Raw genomic sequence first — 22954 nt, 5'->3', positions numbered from 1 at the left:
GCCCACCCTAGACTTAAAAATTGTAGAAGGGTAGCTCGTTTGCTTGGAAGAAGACGACCTGAACAGGGTGTTCTTCCCCCGGTTGGCAGGGCAGACGTTGCCCTAGAGAGGAGAATAGAAGATGTGATCTTTCATTCTGCTGGCTGATCTCTACGACAACCCTGCAGTGTAGACTGTGGTCGTATTCTTATATACTGTACAGTACTTGGAATCCGCGGCGTTCGTTCCTCTTACTCCTCCGCGGACGGTCCCCATTTCCTATCAAGTGTAGCCCTAGAGCAGTTATTTTTTTCTTTTACAATTTTGTCCCCGGCTTTAATTCTTTTTAGGGAGGCCTCGTTCTTATCTTGGTAGTGTGATATGCTGAAGGCCGGGAAAACGTGGTTTTGTGACAGAGTGGGTAAAATTTTGGACTAGGATTCTGGGCGACCTGAGCTCGATTCCTTTCCTTAGAGAAGGAAACACAGGGTGAAGTTTCATCTCTACACTGGAGATGCAGAAAGAGCCTCAGTACGGATTTCCACACGTGGTGGGAATATGAGAGGATTCAGGAAGTTTGGGGAAAGGTGTTCAGAGAAAGTAAATAAAATTATAGGTATTTTTTTAAATTTTATTTATATCCCGCCTATCTGGTCGGGTCAGGACCACTCTAGGCGGTTAGGTACCAGTCTAGGTATCAGTTTGGAAACATTTCCAATGATAGCTTTGCCAAATATTTTTGGTAATCTATAACTGAACTGGGGACTCTTATCTATCAATGATAAATTAAGCTGTAAAGTGAAAATTAGAAAATAAATATTAAAGGTTAATTATTTTAAGGATATTTGAGATGTATTTAGAGAGCATGTTTCTGTAAAAAGGAAAGGACAAACCCCAACCCAAGACTTATTTTTCTGGAAATAATTGGGGTATGTTGATTAGATAGAAAGGAAGAGTAAGAAAGGGATGGAAGTTGTAATTAATAAGCTAATACCCTGGTGGTGATGAATACCAACCGTACTATGGTGTTTTCTTGCTTTTTTTTTGGTTTTTGTACATTATTGTATTAAATATACATTTTTGTATGTATATGATTATTTAAAAATAATTTAAAGCCTAGTGTCTACTCATGTATAGTGTTGGTGGCTAGAATCCACCATGTAGTTAGGATTGTTGATTATGAAGTAAATATCAGAGCATTAAGGGGCCTAGTGATCCCACTAGTTGGTCCCATCGGGTTTGATTGACACTTAACATACTTGAAGGTGTGAATTTTGCATTAGCAGATGAAGAGTTCAGCATGAGCACATAAGAGGAAGCAGTGTTTCCCAGCTAGCTTAGCCAATAATAAGCAGGTGTGTTTTGTTTTCTGCACTACGTGTGGCTTATTAGTGATGCAGAGTGATCTTGGAAACTGCCACAGATTACTTCAGATGCTTGTTGTCCAGCTTCAAAGCTTGAATTACTTTCTTGGGGTATATCTTTTCCTTTCCCCCAATCAATAAAGTGCATTGCACAATTTCCCTCATTTTGTTTCTGTAAGTTTATAGGGGGCATAAGTTAAGGTGTGATCAGATGGCCAGAAAGGTATGCATCTAATTGCACCAGATATGGTTGCTTTACCAGGAGCAATCTCCCTTAAAGTGACCTTTCTGTTTGTCAAAGAATCACTCTCCAGCCTGGGCCCCCAAAAGTACTGTAGTAGCCCTCCTTCAAGGCCAAAAAGGTATAGCTTGGGCATGGATCACAGTCAGGTTGGAGCACTATTCCCATATGTCATGTGATCATTGGGAGGTCACTTGAATCAAACTACAACACAAGCGGTCCCAAATGAGGGCTATATACCCCTATGATCGCACCCTTTGGTGGTGTGGCAAGCCAGGGCCAGTCCTACTATGAGGTCACGGAGCAGAGTGCCAGGGATGCAGAAGGAGATGACAGAGCTCAGTTAAGTGGCAGGAACCCCCACAGGCCATTAGAAGATGCAGAGGAAGAGACTGCAGCCATGCCGCTGCTGCATGTCATTGGCACTTTCTTCAAGGCCACACTATACAAAGCCAGCTATTTAATAACGTCTGGCCCTTTAGGATCTGCAGAGCCAAAGCAACGTGGCAGGGATGAGTTGGCTCTTGGCTGCTTCTGGCTCCTTTTCTCCCCTGGTAGCCCATCTTGGGCAGACTCCAACCCTGCCTCCTGTTCACCCTTTGTTGTCTCCATCTTACCCCCCTCCCTTTAATCCAACAGCAGAACATGACTGTATACAGAGAACATCATGAGAAAGTGCTCCCTCTCTAGCACAAGATGGCAAGTGGTTGCATGTGACTGTTACTATGTGCACATGCTGTCGGAAGAGTGAGAGGTGGGTACTCTCCATGGGGAGAAACTTGTGCAGTGTGTTGACGGTGCTTTGTTTCTTACCTCAAGTGATGGGAGAGTTTGAGTTGCCTCATAGCAGGATTAGATGAGACATTTCTTGGTGGCCAATCAGCCATATTCACAACTAGGTTCTAGTACAAACGTTTAGGACTCAGCTGTCCTTAAACTCAGTTCTGGGAGAACATCCTTTCAGTTCTGTCCCACAGCTCTGCAAATGTGCCTGGCTTTAGTCTTGGATAGTTTGTATTTTGTCATCAAAATCAAAGCCTTATTCATTTTTCATTCAGCCTTTTATTGCAGGATTATGAGCTATGCAATGGATACCCTACATATTTCATCACAGCCACATCCTATTAATTTCCTCAGTCTTCCTTCTCATCACCATGTGTGATGATGTAACACAAAGACTTGTAATCAATGTTTCCAGCCACATCTATAGGAGCTAGAGCAAACATCTGTTCCACCTAGAAAGCAAGCAAAAAAACAAAGGGGAGGGTGGATTAAAATGAGGTATTGCATTGAACTAAGCCAATATTATTGACTATAGAAAAAGTAATAGGATATCTAAGGCTTCCATTCCCCTTCCAAGAACCTTCTTTCTGCATAATGTGACTGAAGGAACTTCATTCTTGTAGCTTTCACCATACTCCGGGCAAAATCATGGTGTTTTGTCCCTCCAAATGGCTATTTAATTCCATAGTATGTTGCCATTAAAACACACCTGTTATTAAATCACGGGTTAATATTAAAACTCATTGCAATGAAAAACAGATCTGCACCCAGTCCTTTGAGAGTTAAATTCGACAGTACATTTATCTTGTATTTAGAAGCAGTGCTCACTCAGGTAGTGAAATATATCTATTTGTTCTAGCCCAACCCTTTTTCACCTCTATATCTTCCATTGTGGCTTGTTTTGTGATTGGTCATTGAAAGGTAAACAGAGGCTTAATTTGCAAGCCTGATTGCTAAGGCACTTTTCCCTGAGGAAACTACACAGTGGAAAAAAAGAACTGCAAGGAATGACACTTCCATTAATGTCTATTTTGACCTTGTTTCAGGCTATGGTAATACATTTATTGAAAAGGATCTTACAGCTTTAATGTCCCTATAATAAGCAAGAATATTCCTGGGAAGGACAAATTTGGATTTAAGGAGGAAATGTGGGGGACACTGCAGGCAATTCTACATCAAAAAGAGTTGTCTTACCTCCTCAGCAGAGAACTTATCTGCCTGTGTCATTAGGAGTTGTTTGAACCTGAAAATCAAAATAAATACAAAATGAAAACAGGATGGGATCAGATAGCTGGAAAGGCACATGCCGGATTGCACCAAAAAGGGTTGCTTTGTAGGGAATGATCTCCCTTAAAGCAACCTTTCGGTCTGTCAGGGAATGGCTTCAGCTCAGCACCCGGAAGTAGTAGCTGTACAGCTTGACCAAAACAATCCAGTTTGGGTATGGATTAGGTCAGGATGGAGCACACATTGTGTGATCTCCAGGAAATACCTTGCACTGGACTACTTCCCAAGGGATCCAAAATGTGATTTCTTTCCCCATTTGATTGTGACCTCTGTGTCTTTTCAACACACCACCCAGCCCTCTGGCCTTGTTTGCTAAATAAATTGTGGTCTCTATTGCTCGTAGAGAGAAATGTAACTCAAAAATATCAACAAGAAACACACAGCAAACTAAAAGCAAATAAATAAAGAAGGGAAATACATTGTAGCAACTTTAAAGACTAACTGCTATATTTTAATGTGAGCTTTTGTGAAACAAGTCCATTTCTTCAGATATACGAGTGAGAAACTATGTGACAAAACATTCACACGTGGATCTGAGATAAAAGAGGCAGTGGCGGTTACTAGATTCTAGTTGTACATTATGTGAGACATCCTGTCATTTTACATTGCATTTCACAGCTGTATACAGAGCAATGCTTCAAAAGAAAAGAACTGAATAACAAACAGGGATCTTCTTAGGTCATTACTAGGTGTGAAATGACAGAATGGCTCACACAATTTGTAACTTGAATCTATAAACCACCACTGTCTATTTCAGAGCCATGTATGAATGTTTTGTCATGTAGCTTCGTTCTCGCTCATGTGTCCGAAGACGTGGATTTCTTATATGAAAGCACACATTAAAATGTAGCAGTTAGTCTTTAAGGTGCCACAATGGCTTTGTCTTATTTGCTCTTGTTTTCCATTTCTTGTTAATATGCTTGCACAGACTAACATGGCGACCATTTCGAAAACTATAATTCAAAAATCTGACACTCTGTGTAACTTACTCCTCTTTGTTCACATAGCCAGTTCCATTAGAGTCAAAAAGTTTGAAAGCAGCAAGAATGGAATCCTCGGGGTCAGTGCCTATGGAAGAAAGAGGTTATTGTTACTGAAAGGGGAATAAGAACGTGGAGGGAAGTGCAGCACTGTCAATTCAGGGGCATTTGGCCCAGAATATGGTGGTCACTTTCAAACTGCCAAAAATAAAAATAAAATAAAATAATAAGGAATCATTTCCTAATTGGACAAAGATTTATATATCATGTGGATGTGTATAGATTTATTTATTTATTTATTTATTTATTTATTTATTTATTTATTTATTTAATTTATACCCCGCCTATCTGGCCCACCGGACCACTCTAGGCGGCTTCAAGCCAGAACTCACACCCAAGCACTCTTATAAACAGAAATTAGAGCTACACAGAACACCAAGGATTTACATCCCAAGGCTCAGAATCCTGTTCAGCTTTCCCTTTGCTTCTTGCATTGCCCCAAGCACTTTCCATACAAATTAAAACTTAACATAAGGACTAGAAACGTGGTTTGATTAAGCATTTGCTAAAAATATATACATGCCGAGTTCTCAGGGTTCTGGAATTCTGGGTTCAATGCCAAAGTGTTCTTGCATATAGAAATCATTACTGTAATTTAAATAGGCGTACAAAACATATTTCACAATAGTAGAAAGGACTGTAAGCAGGTGACCGGGGGGGGGGGGCTCTGTGTTGTCTTGATGTGCAGGTTCATAGCTCCTGCTCTCCTGCCTTGTAGTTCCTTTCCTTAAACCATACGTAAGCTTGAGAAAGGATGCTTTCAAGTCGAAGGCGGTTGTTTGTAACGTAGGATACATGGTTCAGAGTTTGGAAAAATTACTCTTTTGAACTAAAACTCCTAGAAGCTCCCAGCCAGCTTTGATAAGACCATGCAGGCTGGTAGATTCTTGGAGCTGTTACCTAGCCATTCTTGCTGGGGCAGTCTGGCAGTTCTAGTTCAAAAATTAGCTTTTATAAGCTGTTCTCTAGGCCAGGGCTGAGGGTCAGTGAGCAAGGTCCATGGACAAGGTGGCACCAACTCACCATTCAGTTTCTCCCCAAAGAGCGTTAAGAAGACGGTGAAGTTAATGGGTCCCTTCCCTTCCTTTAGCATCTCATCCAGCTCTTCATCCTTCACATTCATTTTCCCTGTGGAGAGAGGAAACATGCCCTCCCCCAGTTAATGCTATTTTGAACTCAATGTATCTTTCAACATGGTCTAGCATTCTCTGTTCAGCCGGTGAACATGTCTTTCTCCATCAGAACCTGTCAAGTTCCCACAGTGCGCAACCCCAGTCACGCAGTCAGGATGAGTGCACATCTTCAAAAGAGGAGATGTGTTGATGTAAAATGAGGATGAAAGAAGATACAGAGATGTACAAGTACATGCTGCTTCATAAGTATTGGTCATAATTTACAAAACATCTAAACACTGAAGAACTCTGAAAAGTTACTTTTTGGGCTATATTTTCCAGAATGCAGTTACCACCATGGGCAGCAGCTTCAAGGCCCCATCTCCTCACTTATTTTTTTTCTTTTAATAGTATATAGTGGCTCTAGATGAGGTCTCAATTTTATCTCATTCTCAGAAATCATTGGTACAGACTGCTACTTTTTAATGACTTGTTAAAAAATGTAAAATAATTTTAAAAAATCCAGCTGAGATGAAAATACAATAGGATTAGAAACAAAATGAAGTTATTTTCAAGATGAAAAAAAGAGAAAGAAAAAGAAAAGAGAGGGTGGAAATCCACAAGAGTGTCTACACATAGACTTCTATAAAAGGACTCCCAATATCTAAAAGTATATTCACACATAGTTGTCCCTCTATAAGCTGATAAACTGACAATGTTATACTTATTTTTTTTAATTCTCTGATAGCAGGCATCTTATCTTTCCAATGATGCAAAATAAGTCTTTTTGCAGTAGTCAAAGCAAGTTTTCCCTAGAAGTAACTTCTTTACTTTGGGGAGTATACCTTCCAACACAAGCATCAGTAGAGATCAAAGAATGGTCCACCACAAAATTAATGTGAGTTATAACTTGGCCACTTTTAAAATGACTTATGAACGGATGCTGCAATTGTGACTCTCCAGTGCTGTCACCTCCTGAAAGCTTGAAGTCTTTACTTGTGAGTTTTATGTAAACAGACAGTTTAAAGTGGCAATGACAGAGTGAAAATTGGAATTGTGTATGTCTCTTCCATCTTCCTTTGAGAACGACTACATCATGGTGGAACATGTCTGATTTAGGAATGTGTATCTAGAGGAAAAACTTTGAACTGCAGCACCTTTAAGGTATTAGAGAAGGGCATATTTCTTTAAGGAAAAATAATATAATGGCAACTCCCTCTCCTCTGTGAAGGGCTTAGGATTCTGCTGTTTGGGAGAAGCTGGTGAGCCCAAGCTGCTTTGTTGCTGTTGGCTTTGTTTTGGGGTAGGATGGGAGTTGGGATTTCAATTTAAAAGAAAGTTCTGTAGGAAGGTATATCCCCCAAAGTAAAGTGGTGGCAACTTTACCTCCTTTGAAATTTAATTTGAAAGAAGCACCCTCACCCCATCCTCAGTTTGGAAGTCAAAGCTCTGCATGAAAGGAAGAATATGTTTTAATTTGAGGGGAACAACAACAAAAAGTCAATCATTTGGGTAAAGTCTTACTAAAGCTTCTGCAGCCTTTTCCAGGTACCACAGTTTTGGGGACAATGGCCCAGTCTTGAGTTCCCCAGAGGCAAGAAATATATTTTTCAGTTTCATGACTGTGATTGGCTGTTACTGTGTCTACCTGTGCTTGCAACAATTTTGTCCCATTTGGCATAATAAAAGGACACTTCCACCACAAGCAGAGTTCATCTTGTTATTTGTTTTAATTTTTGCCCATGCCAGTCCTGATGAGTGTCCAGGAGCAAGGCCAGGAGCAATGGTTGCTTGTGTTTCTTCTTAAACATGCTCTAGATGGAAGTTTAAATACTGAAGGGACACATCTGTGGGGCCATGTTTTCAGGCTATTTGTGGTCTAAATTTTGCTTTAAACCAATTTCCTTTCGAAATTATATTGGATTGCTGCAAACAAAAGGTGGGGAGGATACAGAGCATCATGTTTCAACCTGTGTTTCTCCCTTTTAAAAATTAATTTTAATAAGTGCCATAGCACTCAAGTGATGCAACATAATAGTAGGAAAGTATTTTTTTTGATTAAAAAAATAACTTTTTAATTTTCTTTTCACTTCAAAAAATATGGAGGCTGCCATCTGCAATCATAGCCAGACTACATCTACTATGTTCCAAATAAACAGTAGGCTCCAACCCAAATTTGTCTCCATTAAGGACAGGTTCCAGAGGGCTACAGAGTGGGATAAACTCTCATGAAGCTGGCCTTTAAAACTTATAACATGGGAGACACACACACACACACACACAGAGAGAGAGAGAGAGAGAGAGAGAGAGAGAGAGAGAATGATCCTCTTCCCTACATGCTGCTTCGGAAATTGATTATTTTAATTTTTCCCCATCTTGAACCATATTACTATTGTTGCTTTTTATTTTATTATACTGTTTTTATTCTATTTTTAATTGTTCACCACCCAGAGTAGACTTGTGTCTAGATGGGTGGGGTATTTAATAAATAAAATAAATTAATAAATAAAATCATGAAGAATGAAACTCCATTATTTGTGTATCTGAAATTATGCTAATTGCCCACATTGGGGTTTTATATCATTCTCACTTTTGCTGTGTTTGACGTCACAGCTGGCCTGAAAAAGAATGCAGTGAAGCTTATTTTGTAACTTTTTTGCTTGGCCCTGTCAGTATTCTGGACATGTATTCAAATGCATTCAAAGTAGGTCACATGTGTTATAAAGAGATGAAGTCATTTCTTAGTTTCATTATTTTGGCTTTTTTTCCATTACAGTACCATAAAATATTTTCTCAAATCATTTTATTTTTGTAAGGCACACCTGAAAAACAAAATCTCTCTCTCTCTCTCTCTCTCTCTCTCTCTCTCTGTACATGTCTCTGTATCTTTGACTTTCTCTGCATCCTATTCACTTATACAGTATGTCTTTGGGACCTGTTGATCTTGCCACCAGTCCTGGCCTCCCAATGCTAATAGGAACAGTGGCACCGATTATTATGCTATTTTGTACTTTCCATCAATCATCCCTCCCTTCCGTATACACAAGGCATTCTGGAACTAGCAGAGATCTCTGGAGAAATCATGTTGGAAAAATTGAATACGGTATTTATCTCAGTCTACACATCTTTGTTCAACAACACACTCCCTCCAGAGAAGAACCTGTGGCATTACTGCTATTTACAGGGTTTCTTGTTCTGCTATAATGTTGCTTCTGGTTTGTCTCAGTAAGATGTGAACAATAGGTGCACACATACAATAAATTTCCACATATATCCTTAAGCATGATTCGCTTGGGGTTGCAACCTAGGCTGCCCCCCTGGATCTCCAAACTCTTCTGAGTTATATTCTCTCCGTGGACTTCAGGTTCTGAGAAGTGCACGAGCACTAAAAAAAAAACACACCATATGAATTTGCTAACCTCCCTTCTTTTGTAAGTGTCAAGCTATTTATCAAAATGGCACCATCCGAGTTGAAGATAAATGAAGTGCTCACAGCTCCCAAAATAACACAGTTACTACATCATCTGTAATAGCTCAGATAAGTAAGGTTCCTACTTCCTGCTACATCCCAGTTAGGAAAGTCCCAAATTTTGCATTTTGTCTTTCTTGATAAATATCAATCCAAATTTAAGTTGAATACCAGGAAAAACTTCCTAACTGTTAGAGCACTGTGACCAATTATCAATTATCTCAAGAGGTGGTGAGCATCCCAGTGCTGGGGGCTTTCAAGAAAAATTAGACAGCCATCTGTCAGATATACTTCAGTTTTGATTCCTGCATTGAGCAGGGGGTTGGACTCAATGGCCTTGTAGGCCCCTTCCAACTCCATTATTCTATGATTCTATATTTTTAAAAATACACCATAAAAGAAGAAACTGAGAAGCAGAAAGAACCATAACTTAGTGACTGGGTGGCCACTAGAAACAGAGGTCAAAGCTCCTATACTTTTAAGAGCTATGTGGAAGGGGGAATTCCTGCAAATACTGCTCCTCACTCTGCTGAAGTGCCCTCTACCTTCTTTTTAGCTCTGCTTTTTGTGTGTGTGCCCACACTATTTCTGCTTTGTATGCCGAAGTTGCCAGATTCAGTCAACAATAAAACAGCTTCTTGAGTTTCAAGCCTTCAATAGTACACAGTCCCTTTCCACATCACTAATAGAGTTGTAAATTTCGAACTGTAGGCACTTGTGATGGCATTTCCTATATAGCCATGCACCCCAAGGGAAGTCCAAAAATATGTGATGTGCCCCTTTCATAACATTTAAACCATATGTATAGTATTTTTCATATCCACTACAAAAGCTGTTTCCTTCACATTGAAGACCAAGTTCCCTCCTCTGTTTGCATATTTTTCTCATATCTAGAAAAATCTACTTCATCCTCAGACAATTACAAGGACTATAGCTACGATCAGGGGAAACACAGAGGCAGCAGGAGAGGCTGATGTTGACAAATGATGGCATCAAAATGGTGCTCCTGTTAATGCATCCTGGTTCCGCTCTATTGGTGAGTAAGAAGATTTATATGTCCAAATGGTTTCCATGACTAAAAAAGTAGAGGACATGCTAATTATATAATGGATCCAACAGGTTGCTATTTGAGGACTAGAATCTCTAGCAGATGTAGCAGTCTCTGTTTCTGAACTTCGTGCCTCCTATTCCATGGAGCATAAGCCTGACCTTGTCTTTCATTCTTCCTGCAGAGTGCAGTTTTGTACTCACCAAGTTGACCATATGTCTCTTTCAAGTCTGATTTGCTAATAATGCCATCACGATTCTGGTCAATGCAGCTGAATGCCTTGGAGAAAGATAAGTCAAATTAATTCCCCCGCTGTCTCTTGACTTGACAACTCCTTTTGTACCACTATAAATAAGAACTCCTACTCACACAAATATTTCTTTCTTCCTCACGCCATCCTTTAGAAAACACCATCTCAGCCCCCTGAACTCTCTCCATTGGGTGGGGGAAATGTCTTTGTACAAGTACGTAATACTGTACTTAAATCTATGTTGTATGCTCATGTGTTAGCATTTCTTGGCCAGAATCTGTATGCAAACCCAAAAACCTATACTGTATTAGACATTTTAGTAAAAACTTGTGTTTTACTTCATGTATTAGATTTATTCACACATGAGTCACAAAAACTGAGCCAAAACTCAGGAGATGGGGTACATTTTATACAAATGTAATCCTGTGTAACATGCAGATCCCTTCCCGTTTTCAAGGCCAGTTAGGGTGGGAGCATTGACTGCCAAGCAAAACAAAAATGTTATTTCATTTAGTACAATGAAGATTGGCAGCCCAGCCTCCACTCAAATAATCTGGTTTTGTTGCATCACCCCATGATTCTGTCTGCATGGCTAATGGCACTATGGCATCCTCCTGCATGATCCGTCATGGCCTAATTGCATACCATGTAAGAAGAATCCCTTATTCTAAGATTGTGGCAAATCATCTGCAGAGAGGACACTGAACAAGAGCAGAAAGAAGGGAAATGATGGGACGATGTTGAGGTCCCCAAACTCCTATAAACATCCACCCATCAAAACATTCATCCATCCATTCAGCGCCACTCCTGCTAAAAAGGAATGCACCTTATCTAATGGGCCTGCAGGATTTTCTCTAAAAACTCAAAATGTTTCAAATATTTTTGCCCCTCTTCCTCTACAATAATTTCAGAAGAAGAGGTTTAGATAAGCATCGTTCTACCTGTTTTTCTAGCAGTCTCACTCTATACTGAGCCTGGGTCATATTTAGCATCCACAGGAAAATTCAAAGGGCTTTTAACAAAAACGTTTTGGAGGACATGGCATTACTTGATGTTGTCACTTGCTCAAACCAAGACCAGTTGGGTCTGAGGAGATGAGGCTCCTCCATTCCATGCAGCAAAGCCAGCTAGGCTGGCAGGCAAGTCCTACTTCACTGTTGATGATGGAGCAGTAAGCTAGATTCAGATGTATAGAGATTCCATTTAGTACACAGCACTGTGTCCTCCAACAGGTTTTTGCTGTTGACTCACTGCTGCCTCTGCTCTCTGAAGCGGCTGCAACAATTAACAATCTTGGCCTAGTAGGTAATGGTTGATGGATCCAAATGTCCTCACCTCTTTGAATTCTTGGATCTGTGATTGCTCGAACATGGAGAAGACATTGGAAGATCCCCTCTGGGCCCGCTTTGCAGCTGCTTTGCTTCCAGCTTTCCTACTGGCCTGAAAGTAAAGCACCCAATTGTAACATAACATACAATGTCATGGGTCCTGAATGGTGACGCAAAGAGGGTGTTGTCATCCCTGTAGAGCAGCTGGGAGGTGGGTCTGACCAAAAGACTGGACTTTGTGAAGGTACAAAGGCAATGTACATACTATGCGCTTCTGTCAAATAAAAGTTTAGAAATATTGTCAGAGTGTCATATTTATAGTCCTATGCAATATTCAGAGGTAAGTCTGAATATTTGATGGGATGAATGTACAATTATTCGATGGGATGAATGTGCAATTCTATACCCACATAACAGGAATTAAGCCCAAATAAGAACTGGGAGCACTTAGTTTTGAATAGACTTGCCTACAACTGTGTTGCTGATCCAAAAGGCAGATGGGAAACATCATATAAATTAAACAGACTGACAGATACAGGCAGAGCTAGATAAAGTCTGGAAGAAATGTTCCGTTCTGTGTTGACAGAGCTAAGAATACTGCAGACTACACAAAGATCAAAAGACTCCCTCTTAGCTTTCCACAAGACTCATATGGCTGGGCTTCAAGAGGCCAGTCTGTAAAAAATAAAAATAAAAATTACAACACTGTGCACTTCAACTGTTCTCAGATGGGTGGTTTTTGCCTGTCAACTGAAAAAGGGGAAGTGACTTTTTCAGCCTGTGGCCATTGTTTCTTCAGCGGGACTCATTGTGTAGGAGGATGCATCAACCTAACAAGGCATTTGACAGATTGAAGAGGCAGAAAAGCCCATAAGGCATGATGTCCAAAATACAGTTCTGACAATGCCTTTTAATGGCACCCCAGAATCTGTCTTCTGAGCCTGGCTAACAGTACTATACCCTGTTTCCCGAAAATAAGACCTAACCTGAAAATAAGTCCTAGTATGATTTTTCAGGGTGTTTGTAATATAAGCCCTACCTTAAAAATAAGCCTCAGTTAAGTGAAACCCTGCCCTCCACCATGGTGCAGCAACCAGAAGAAGATGACACGAGTGTGTCTGAATAAATGTAGATTGTTGTACATCAAAAATATAAAACATCCCCTGAAAATAAGCCCTAATGAGTTTTTTGGAGCAAAAACTAATATAAGACCCTGTCTTAATTTTAGGAAAACACGGTACTCAGTAGGTTTATTCACATTTCTAGGTTAAGAGGCCATTGAGATAAACCGCATTTTATCCTAGAAGTGTGCTTCAGGTTTCAGCTGAATAGGATCAGCCTTTGAATGCATACCCACGGCATAGTTGCCGTATCATAATCAAGCTGGCAAACAGGAAATTGTAAACTACTACTGATGCTGGCCAGAACTTGGACCCTAGCATTGATTGCACTTCCCAGGATCTCCAACCAGCATGCTGCCCTGCAGTGCAAATGAGGGGGGGGGGGAATGCACAAAAAATTCTGCATTGATCTGAAGCTGAATGTGCATTGTTTGTCATGGTTATTGATTAGCTTTTAATGTGCTCTTCATGATGGTTATTAGCCACCTTTAACAATAACTTTGAACAGAAAGGCAAGCTTGAAAAGTGATAAACAGCAATAAATATTTAAAACAAACATGCATGCTTAATAGGATCTTTAATTTCACATTGAATCATATCAGGTTTATTACAAAAGTGTTGCCATTGAAATAGCTTTACCATGTAATCCAATGCATGCTACGCATATTAATGTATTCAAAGGGTCTTTTTTTCCTAGCACTGGCATCTCATCTACCAAGTAGTGGGGTGTGTGTGATTGGGCACTTCTTTTACAATAGCAGGAGCAGTCTACAAGCTGCCCATCATTCCTGATAGGTGTGCTTATGATAGCAGCCAAGCACCATTTATTATCTATATGTGTGGGGTGTAGAGTGTGGAGAAACAGAGCTATGTGGAAGTATTTTTGTGCATATGCAAAGTTACAGCTTATCTGAGCTACCAAATAGTTAACTTATTTCTTACCCCCAAAATGGGAGAAGGAAGCTGAAACATGAATCCCTTTGGTGCAAAAAGGCAAGTACAGCATACTAACTTAATTTTAAGGTATCTCCCCTCCCCAAACCCAAAAATGACAAAAATGACAAAAATTAAGTGCAGCATTGGGGGGGGGGAGAATTGTCCGTATTAAAGATGAATACTTGTGAGGCACACCTACACAATGAATACACTTACACACTATAGTTTCCAGGGCTGTCCAAAACCCATCACTTGCAAGGCATTTGGAGAAGCAGAGAAAGACGCAAAGTACTCACCATCTTAGATACAGAGTTCCAGAAGAACAAAGGTCTGGATGGTGTCAAGCAGAATCTCAGAATATATCCTGCTGCTTATCATTCTCTGAGCTAAATTGAGAGCCCAGGAGCAGGAGAGAACCAAACTTGGCAATGCTAGCTCAAATGCCCTGGCTATTGATAAGACCTGGATGACAGCACGCTGCAGGTCTTGCTTTGTAGAAAAAGCTGGCATGCGGAGTGAAGTGTTCCATTCTTTACAGAAAAGGCAATGTAGCAGGTAGCCATGTTAGTCTGTTGCAATAATTTATATCAGAAACAGTAACCTGTAAGTCTAACAAGTTTTTGTTTTTCATAAGCTTTCTAGTATCCTAAACGCATCTCTTCAGATGAATGAACTTCTTCATAGAATTGTTCATTTTCCTTCTCTGTGCCACAATGGTGTCCAAATATTCACTGCTTTGGTATGTATCTTAGAGCCTGGAAATGTAATGTCACAAAATAAAACAAAATCCTACTGCTCGTCCCAGCTAGAATTGATCCATTGAATTAATGTGATTTACATAAGTGCTGGTTCAGTGTTTGCCAGTTGATTCAACCAATTTGAGATTATCAAAAGGATTTAGGCCGCAGTTGCTTGTAATTAAAACTTCCCTCCCACTCCATAGCTGCAGCTTCAAGAGGGAAGCCTTATACCAGTTTTCCAGTATAACTTGTTATTTTTATCATTACAGGCCATAGTCTCACTAATTGGTGGCGAACGAATCAAACAAGGTTCAACTGCTGCCTCACGGTTCACGAAGGGTGCTGAGATGACAGCAATGTAGGTGGAAGGCAAATGTGTTTTTTGTTTCGTTTTTAGTATCTTATTTCCGACAAGAACGCACATTTTCTTTGTCTTGTGCATGAGGCAAAAACAAAAGAAAAATAAAAAAATAAAGAAAACAAAAATGTTGTGACACCTTAGAAACTAACTGCTATATTTTAATGTGAACATTTGTGGACAACAGCACATCCTCTATTTTGGCAGTGCATGACTGATCTCAAGGAATATCCAGTCTTATCATATAGAATACACTACCAGAAAGGCAAGTTCTCAGAGGTGCCATCTCTGGGCTAATATATAAACTGGCTTAACATCCCAACACAATCAGCTGGCCACCAAAGGAATCTCCTGGTTGCACCCTGTTCAGCCTTGACACGTGGGTTTCAGTTATTTGCAAAGCTTGGAAAAGTTCCTTTGGGAGCCTGTAGATGTTGCAGTAATGACAGGAGGCTCCGGAAGTTGTGGTCCCCTAATAAACTTTGTCAAGCTGTGGTCTAGGTCTGCTGTAGATCCTTGTCTTGCGTGAGTGCTGCATTCAGGCATAGTAGATTCTCTATATCCGGGATGGGGTGATCTTCCATCAACAACTCTGTAAGAGCATCTGTCCTACTGCTTCTTCCACCCAGACTTCCCCAGGTCTTGTTGTTGTAGGCAGCCATGGCAAGATAAGCGAGGAAAGCTTAGTCTGGGAGTCAGGCAGAATTTATGTTAAGAAATTATTTTAAATGTCTTTGTTTGAAAAAGCCTTCAGGGACATTTTCCTCTTCAGCTAGCAAGCTGGACCCATCTATCACAGATGGATATTACCATCACCTATGGTTGAATCAGTCATTTAGGTTTTGAGAGTGCCAGAAAAACATCTACTTCTGCTTCACTGACTACACAAAAGCATCCGTTTCACAAAATCCTGCCCCCAACCTCCTCTCAATTCCTGCCTTTGCCTCCTCCAACCAGCTTCACCTCAGCCCTCTCCTCCCTCTCCTCCTCCTCCTTTCCCCATCTCGTCCTCCTCTTATCTACCTCAACCCAGCACTTCCATTGCCACTCTCTCTCCCCTCTTCATGTCTCTTTGTCCCTGTTCTCATCGGTTCTTCCTTTCCCCCTCACTTACCCTAGGGACGGCCCCTGGAGGACAGTGCAATGTGGCTGCATAGAATGCATTAAATTCATAAACCAAGATACACCTGTAAGGTAAAGGTTCCGCTTGACATTTAGTCCAGTTGTGTCTGATTCTAGGGCGCAGTGCTCATCCCTGTTTCCAAGCCATAGAGCCAGTGTTTGTCCGAAGACAGTTTCCGTGGTCACGTGGCCAGCGCAACTACACGTGGAACGCTGTTACTTTCCCTCCAAGATGGTACCTAATTATCTACTTACATTTTTGCATGCTTTCAAACTGCTAGGTTGGCAGGAGCTGGGACAAGCGGCAGGGGCTCACTCCACCACATGGATTCGATCTTACGACTGCTGGTCTTCTGACCCTGCAGCACAGAGGCTTCCGAGGTTTAACCTGCAGTGCCACCACGAATATTATAATAATATCCTGTATTAAAAACAGTCATTAAAACATTAATATTAATATTGTTTTTAGACCTATTTTTCTTCTTTCATAAGGAGAGACTTCAACTGAGATTTCCCATACCATGAGACAAATGCACTGGTCAGTAAACTAGAATGGATTTTCAGTAATATACACGTTATTGAGAATGTAAGCCTTATTAAAAGCTTAATCCCAAATAGCTTGAAATTGCTGGTGCACCATACATCAGGCTTTGAACAACCACAAGCATTGGCATTGGGTGGAGGGAAACCCGATTCGTTTAAAATCATTTGGTTGGCCCAAGGCCAGGAAAACACTGGCCAGAATCCTATTTTGAAATTCTCTTTGCACAGGGTTAAACAAATCCAGGAGATATTTAGTGATGGTCCCACCAAGCATCATGAATGTTGCAGTAGTCCTCACTGCAGCACCAGGTACGCTGTGTAATGCCTTTATGAAACTTGATGAAGTGCTTGCAGTCCCAGGTGCAGCCTCGCTTGATCTTCCTAATTAGACTCCCTAGAAACAGGAAAGAGAAAGGAGAAGAAGAAGGGAATACTAAACCACATCTGTGTACTCTCTACGTAGAAAATCCTGGAAAGGGTTGCCGAGCAGAACGTGTGCATTCAAACAAACTTCAGTTAGCCCGTTGCATTGATTCAAGCCAGTACTGCCTCTAGAGGACCCTCTTTGAAAACCAGCGACATTTTGTTCAGGATCCACTTGTCTACTTTCATTTCAACCAATTAAATCTTGGCATAAAAATGATGCCAGAACTTAGCTTTGGCAACCCCTTGGCTGTCCCTCCAATCTGCTTTGTCCAGACATAGAAGCATAACACTTTGGTTCTTTACACGGCATTCGGTTGGCAGTCCCAGCCAAAGTAGACCTGATGAATCAATGGCTTCATTAGTAAGTTGCGACTAGAGTAGCCTCATTGAATCAGCAGGTATTTGGTGAGTCAATGCCTCTGTAAGTTCAGTTGATTCAGTGGGCCTACTCTAATTGCAATTTACTACTGGATTTCAGCCAACAGGATTTACTCTTCATTCAGCAACTGATTCAAATAGGTCTACTCCAGTTAGGACTACCATTGGATTTTTAGGGCTTAGTCTCTAAATTTAGGACAAGTTTTAAAACATACAGCTTGTCTTCTTTTAAGTTAGGCTCTTGATGATGGCTGTTGTTATACGTCAAGTTGCCTGCAACTTACAAAGACACTAATATTGTTTTTGAGGTACATGAGATGAGTAAGAATGCTTAGCCACTGCTATCCCCCCAGTGAGTTTCCATGGATGGGCAGAGATTTGAACCCCAGTCTCCTAGGCCCTATTCCACCACACCATGCTTGTGATCACCTTTGGAATAGCTTCTTGTGTAACAGAATCCACTTGTTCGGCAGTAATGCTGGCCTTGGAAACAGGTATTATCTTTTAAAACTAATGGACACTCATAGCATCTGGGTGGTTTCACTGCAAAAGACAAACAAAATTTAAGAATATGAGCTCTACCCTGCCTTTCCCCAGAAAAGGCATGGCAAGAAAAAGGCATCTATCAAGAAATACTGCCACAAACACCCATCAAGAAATGCCCCAAATAAATAAATCTACACCTACTGACATTAGAATTAAGTGCCAGCATTAAGGGAAGCATTTGGAGTACCTCTGTTCTACTATTAATTGCTCTCAAATTTGTTATTTTCAAGATTCAAGACAAAAAATCTTATGAATAATCACTATGAGGAACAGTATGTTCAGTCACAACTGTAGTGTGTGCTTCTGTCCATTATTTTTATGTGCTGTTGCTCTTTTTGTTATGTACTGTCAAGTTACTTCCAGCTTGTGGAGATGCTAATAGCATTTAGAGGTATTTGAGATGTTCAAGGAATGAACAACACACAAATAGAGTATGGCTCTCTCTCTCACACACACACACACAGAGTGTGTTTCAATGAGCAAATTGAGATTTGAATCCGGATCTCTTGGGTTCCAGTCTGATATTCTGCCTCCTTCCATTTTCTCCACTGTCCATAATCATTTCTTGCCAGGTGTCATGCACTTTGATCATGCAATTTCCCAGTATGAGCAGATCCTTTTCAATAGATTTCTTTGATTTATCATAATTATCTCAATAAAGCATAATAGTAGTAAAACAGATACCCCAAAACTGAGCCACGTGTTTCTTAAAGAAAGTATCTGACTTCTTTTCTACATATTGTTCCTCATCTGGAAGACAAAGAAGAAGTTCTGTTTCAGATTCATTGATCACATAACCTGCTACTCTATTAAAATACTGTACAATTTAGGTTACAATCCGACACTCCCTTTACCTGATAACCTGCCCTGTGCAACTTCCAACTGGAAAGACATGGGATTTTTTAAATTAACATCTGCATTTATAAGGATATTGTTGCATACCTAACCACACAGAATACCTTCATTTTATTTGGGGGGATTCTCCCACACTAACAGCCTACCTTATTAAGTAAGGCCCCTCAATCATCTGAGTAACACTAGAGCTGAGTAAGTGGCAATAAAAGCTCAGAATTCCACTAATTTCTAATTCATGGTCTGTTCAAACAACTCCTTAACGATGGCAATACTGTCCCCTCCTCCTTTTAAGAACCTACCTATTGCTAAGGTTAGCATCAAGGAGCAGCCAATAGTCAGCAGCATGGATGGGAAACGAAGAGTCAGTGTGTTCATTCTCAATCCAAAAATATTAAAAGAAAAATTAAAAGAACCACTATTCACTATCTACACAGATGGCAAGGAATCAAAAACCTTCTCCACCAAATTACAAAGAAAGGCAACCCAACGAAGAGTTTGATTTTTAGACAGGTTACTATGGTGAACATACAGGCAGAAGAATAGCCAGCAAACCCCATGGCACAGCGCTTAAACTGCTCTACTGCAATCACGTCTCTGCTCATGACCCATGTTCGATCCCGATGGGTTCACGTAGCCTGCTCAAGGTTGACTCAGCCTTCCATCCTTCCAAGACTGGTAAATGAATACCCAGCTTGCTTGGGGGCAAAGTGTTCCTTTAACAATGATGTTGCAAACTACCCAGAGCTACTGCTTTTAGATGTGCCAATTTGCCTCTTAAAATATATAGCACACACTGGGTAGCTCAGTGGTTTAAGTAGAGGTTGGGAGTTCAGTTCCCCACTGTGCCTACTTGACAGGGGCTAGATTTGATCATCCATAGGGTCCCTTCCAGTTCTGCAGTACTAAGATGGTGGTGGTGGTGGTGATGATGATGATGATAAAATAACAACCATCGAGTCCAGGAGAGTGTGTGCTATATATTATAAGAGGGAAACTGGCACATCTAAAAGCAAAAATTCCTAGATTTGATCAGCACCCAACAGAACGCCCAGGAAAGCTATCATTGATGGCCAGAGCTTTTTATAGTCTTTACGTTTATATTCATGTGTATCCAAATGAACGCAAGATGGCCATCTTCCTCTCTATGAAGCAAGAAAAAGAGTTACTGAGGAAGAGTTACTGAGGTAGAGTAACTACTTCCAGTTACCTCGTGAGTTTTGTGGCTCAGTGAGAACTTCAACCTGGGTATTCCAAGTTTCGGTCCACACAGATGGCTACACCACGCAAGATCTCCTGTTTCACATAAAAGGTGTCATGGAACAGTTGAAAGTACATGGACCTATAGATACTGGGAGCCCCAACCAAATGATGTGGGTCCATGTAGACAAATGTCCTTCACCCATTCAAAATCAGAGAGCAGCACTTTTGATTGTACTGGGGACTAGGATTATTCAGCAATTTATCCATTATCAGGAATAACAGACCAAAGTCTTCAAAAGGAAGCTTGTCCACCCCTACCTATCTCATCTCCCAATGCAGTCAGCACCCAGAAGAATCTGCAGCAAGTTTTTTCATCCCCACAAGACAGCAGAGAAACCCAGGAAGTCCAACTAACAACCTTCCTAAACAAAGCATGCTCCTGAGAATGCACAATTGTTTCTCGAGCAACATCTAAGGTTCTAAGGCAGACCATTTGATCCAAGTATCATTGCTGTTTCTTAAACTCATTCTTCGGATCTCTCTCCTGTTCCCTCTCTTTAGCTCTGTAGCATCTTTGTCACATGCCACAGGCACACAGATACAAACACATATGCAAACACTCACATGCACATATTCAGTTAAAATTCAAATTGCTTTTATAGTAAACCATGCAAACATACACCATTCAATATTTCAATTATCAACTGAAGCCATGGCCTCTGCACTTCTTTGGGCAAAAGGATTCCCTGGCACTTTTGCATCTTTGCAAAAATAATCAGACAAGGTACCTTTAATTAACAGAGTCAGAATTGAAAGAGCAAGATGGAAAGGAATCAACCAACCCTCATTGCTGACAGCATAGTAAACCTTTTTCCTCAGCACTTCCCACCACCTGGATTGTTGCTGGCAGTAGTTTACAAGTTTCACAAAGTGCAAACACTTTGTGTTCTGTTCTTCCAAACAAAATGCACCTAATGGCTGTTCATGTTCCCTAAGAAATCAAGATATAGTTACTGAGCAAGTTAAAAATTATTCTACCAAAAAAGGGGGGGGGGCAGAACCTGAGCAAAACCTTTAGAAAGATCCATGGATCATTACCAATAACCAGACTGAACAGAGCACCACTAATACTCATTTGTATTGTACCCATGTGTGGGTTCAGCCACTTGTTCCACAGCTAATATCAGAAATAATATACTGTATTAAGAATTTTAGATTAGGCACCCTTCAGTCTCGAGAGACTATGGTAATGTGCTCTGTATGGAGGATTTGGAACAGCGTCTAGTGTGGTTGAGAAGGCCAATTCAAGAGTGACAGTCCCTTTCACACTGAAGACAAATACAATCTGTCCCCTGTTCAGCTCCCTGATTTTGCTGTTTTCGGGAATGCCTCTTTGCCTTGGCCTGCTGGACAAGGGTCTCTTCAAATTGGGAGAGGCCATGAACACTCAGGTGTTAAGGTTTCCCATCTGTTGAGGCCCATTCCTAAGGCCTTCAGATCCCACTTGCAGATATCCTTGTATTGCAGCTGGGGTCTCCTTCTGGGGCGATTTCCCTGCACTAATTCTCAATACAGTAGATCTTTTGGAATCCGACCATCAGCCATTCTCACGACATGCCCAAGCCAACGTAGACATCACTCTTTCAGTAATGTATACAGTACATGCTAAAAATTCCAGCTCATTCCAGGACTACTCTATTTGGAACTTTGTCCTGCCAGGTGATACAAAAAAATGTGTCAGAGACAACGCATGTGGAATGTGTTCAGCTTCCTCTCCTGCCGTGCACATAGGGTCCAGGACTCACTGCAGTACAGGAGTGTGCTCAGGACACAGGCTCTATAGACCTGGATCTTGGTATATGCCATCACTTCTTATTAAGCCATACTCTCTTTGTGAGTCTAGAGAACATGGTAGCTGCTTTGCCAGTGCATTTATCCAGCTCAACATCTAGGGAGAAAGTGTCAGAGATCGTTGAGCCAAGGTACAAAAGGTATATTTATAATAGGCATGCACCGTATGAAAAGATCACTTGTCAATGTGCCCTTGCACCCCTCACTAACGACTCAGTCTTAAACCAGTCAATGTAAATATTTTCACTGTAAAATGCAAATAGTCACAATATATATATTTTTCAGGACACAAAATGTCATTAACAGCATTCAACATCTTAAAAACATAATTAAAATTATGTTTTTAAATCTGCAGATAACTGAAGTTTAGCTTCACTTTTTCTCTGCCACTTTTTTGGATTAAAAAAATTTATGGTTTTCAATCTCAGTACCCACTCATTTTTTCATTTCATTTACGTATTTCCAGCTGAAAATTATGTAAATATATTGCATTGCACAAGCAAACATCCCAAAGTATATAAAATCCAACATATCAATATTTATAAACATCAACAGCTCTTTTTAGCCTCTTACCTTTTACTTCTGCGTGCCAACGCTTTGTGTAATCAAGACAAAAAAGGATACAATACAAGGCAAAAATGTCTTCCTTATATGTTGTGACAACCCCAGACCTACTGGGATATATCACCCTATAATTAAGCTGCCACCAACCATTCCCTATAAGGAGTCACACAGACCAGGAATGGATTTTAACAAACAAAAGAACAAGGTTTATTGAAATAACAAACAGGGTAAATAAAAAGATCAGGTAAATAGGATAATGTAACGTGGCATAGTCCCATTCATATACATACAACAGATTGGTTCACACAGAACACTTTAAAGTAACGCACAGACCCTGAACCTATCAGTTCTGGCTACCTAGATAGAAACCTGAACCTATCAGGTATGTACTAACTGACACACAGTTGTACTCA

At 40.5% G+C, this 22954-nt stretch overlaps 1 protein-coding gene and 2 long non-coding RNA genes across 3 annotated transcripts; 1 reads left to right on the top strand and 2 right to left on the bottom strand.

Annotated features, from left to right (window-relative positions):
* Positions 1 to 8: 8 nt before the first annotated feature.
* On the top strand, positions 9 to 10910 carry LOC144584197 (uncharacterized). The gene is made up of 3 exons (XR_013538296.1): positions 9 to 595; positions 674 to 2338; positions 10170 to 10910. It is a non-coding gene; the product is annotated as an uncharacterized LOC144584197 (long non-coding RNA).
* MYL7 (myosin light chain 7) lies at positions 2631 to 14313 on the bottom strand. Its single transcript, XM_078379778.1, has 6 exons — positions 11909 to 14313; positions 10527 to 10602; positions 5718 to 5822; positions 4644 to 4722; positions 3562 to 3610; positions 2631 to 2819 (listed from the first exon to the last, which is right to left on the bottom strand). The coding sequence occupies exons 1-6, from the start codon at positions 12044 to 12046 to the stop codon at positions 2718 to 2720; spliced, it is 549 nt and encodes a 182-aa protein (XP_078235904.1). The 5' UTR covers positions 12047 to 14313; the 3' UTR covers positions 2631 to 2717.
* Positions 14314 to 16981: 2668 nt separating this feature from the next.
* Positions 16982 to 22559, bottom strand: LOC144584196 (uncharacterized). The gene is made up of 3 exons (XR_013538295.1): positions 18756 to 22559; positions 17955 to 18068; positions 16982 to 17115 (listed from the first exon to the last, which is right to left on the bottom strand). It is a non-coding gene; the product is annotated as an uncharacterized LOC144584196 (long non-coding RNA).
* Positions 22560 to 22954: the final 395 nt, after the last annotated feature.

The sequence above is a fragment of the Pogona vitticeps genome, chromosome 8, assembly GCF_051106095.1.
Source record: "Pogona vitticeps strain Pit_001003342236 chromosome 8, PviZW2.1, whole genome shotgun sequence".
NCBI lineage: Eukaryota > Metazoa > Chordata > Lepidosauria > Squamata > Agamidae > Pogona > Pogona vitticeps.
The sequence above is the reverse complement of the archived record's forward strand: the minus strand, read 5'-3'. Positions and strand labels throughout refer to the sequence as shown.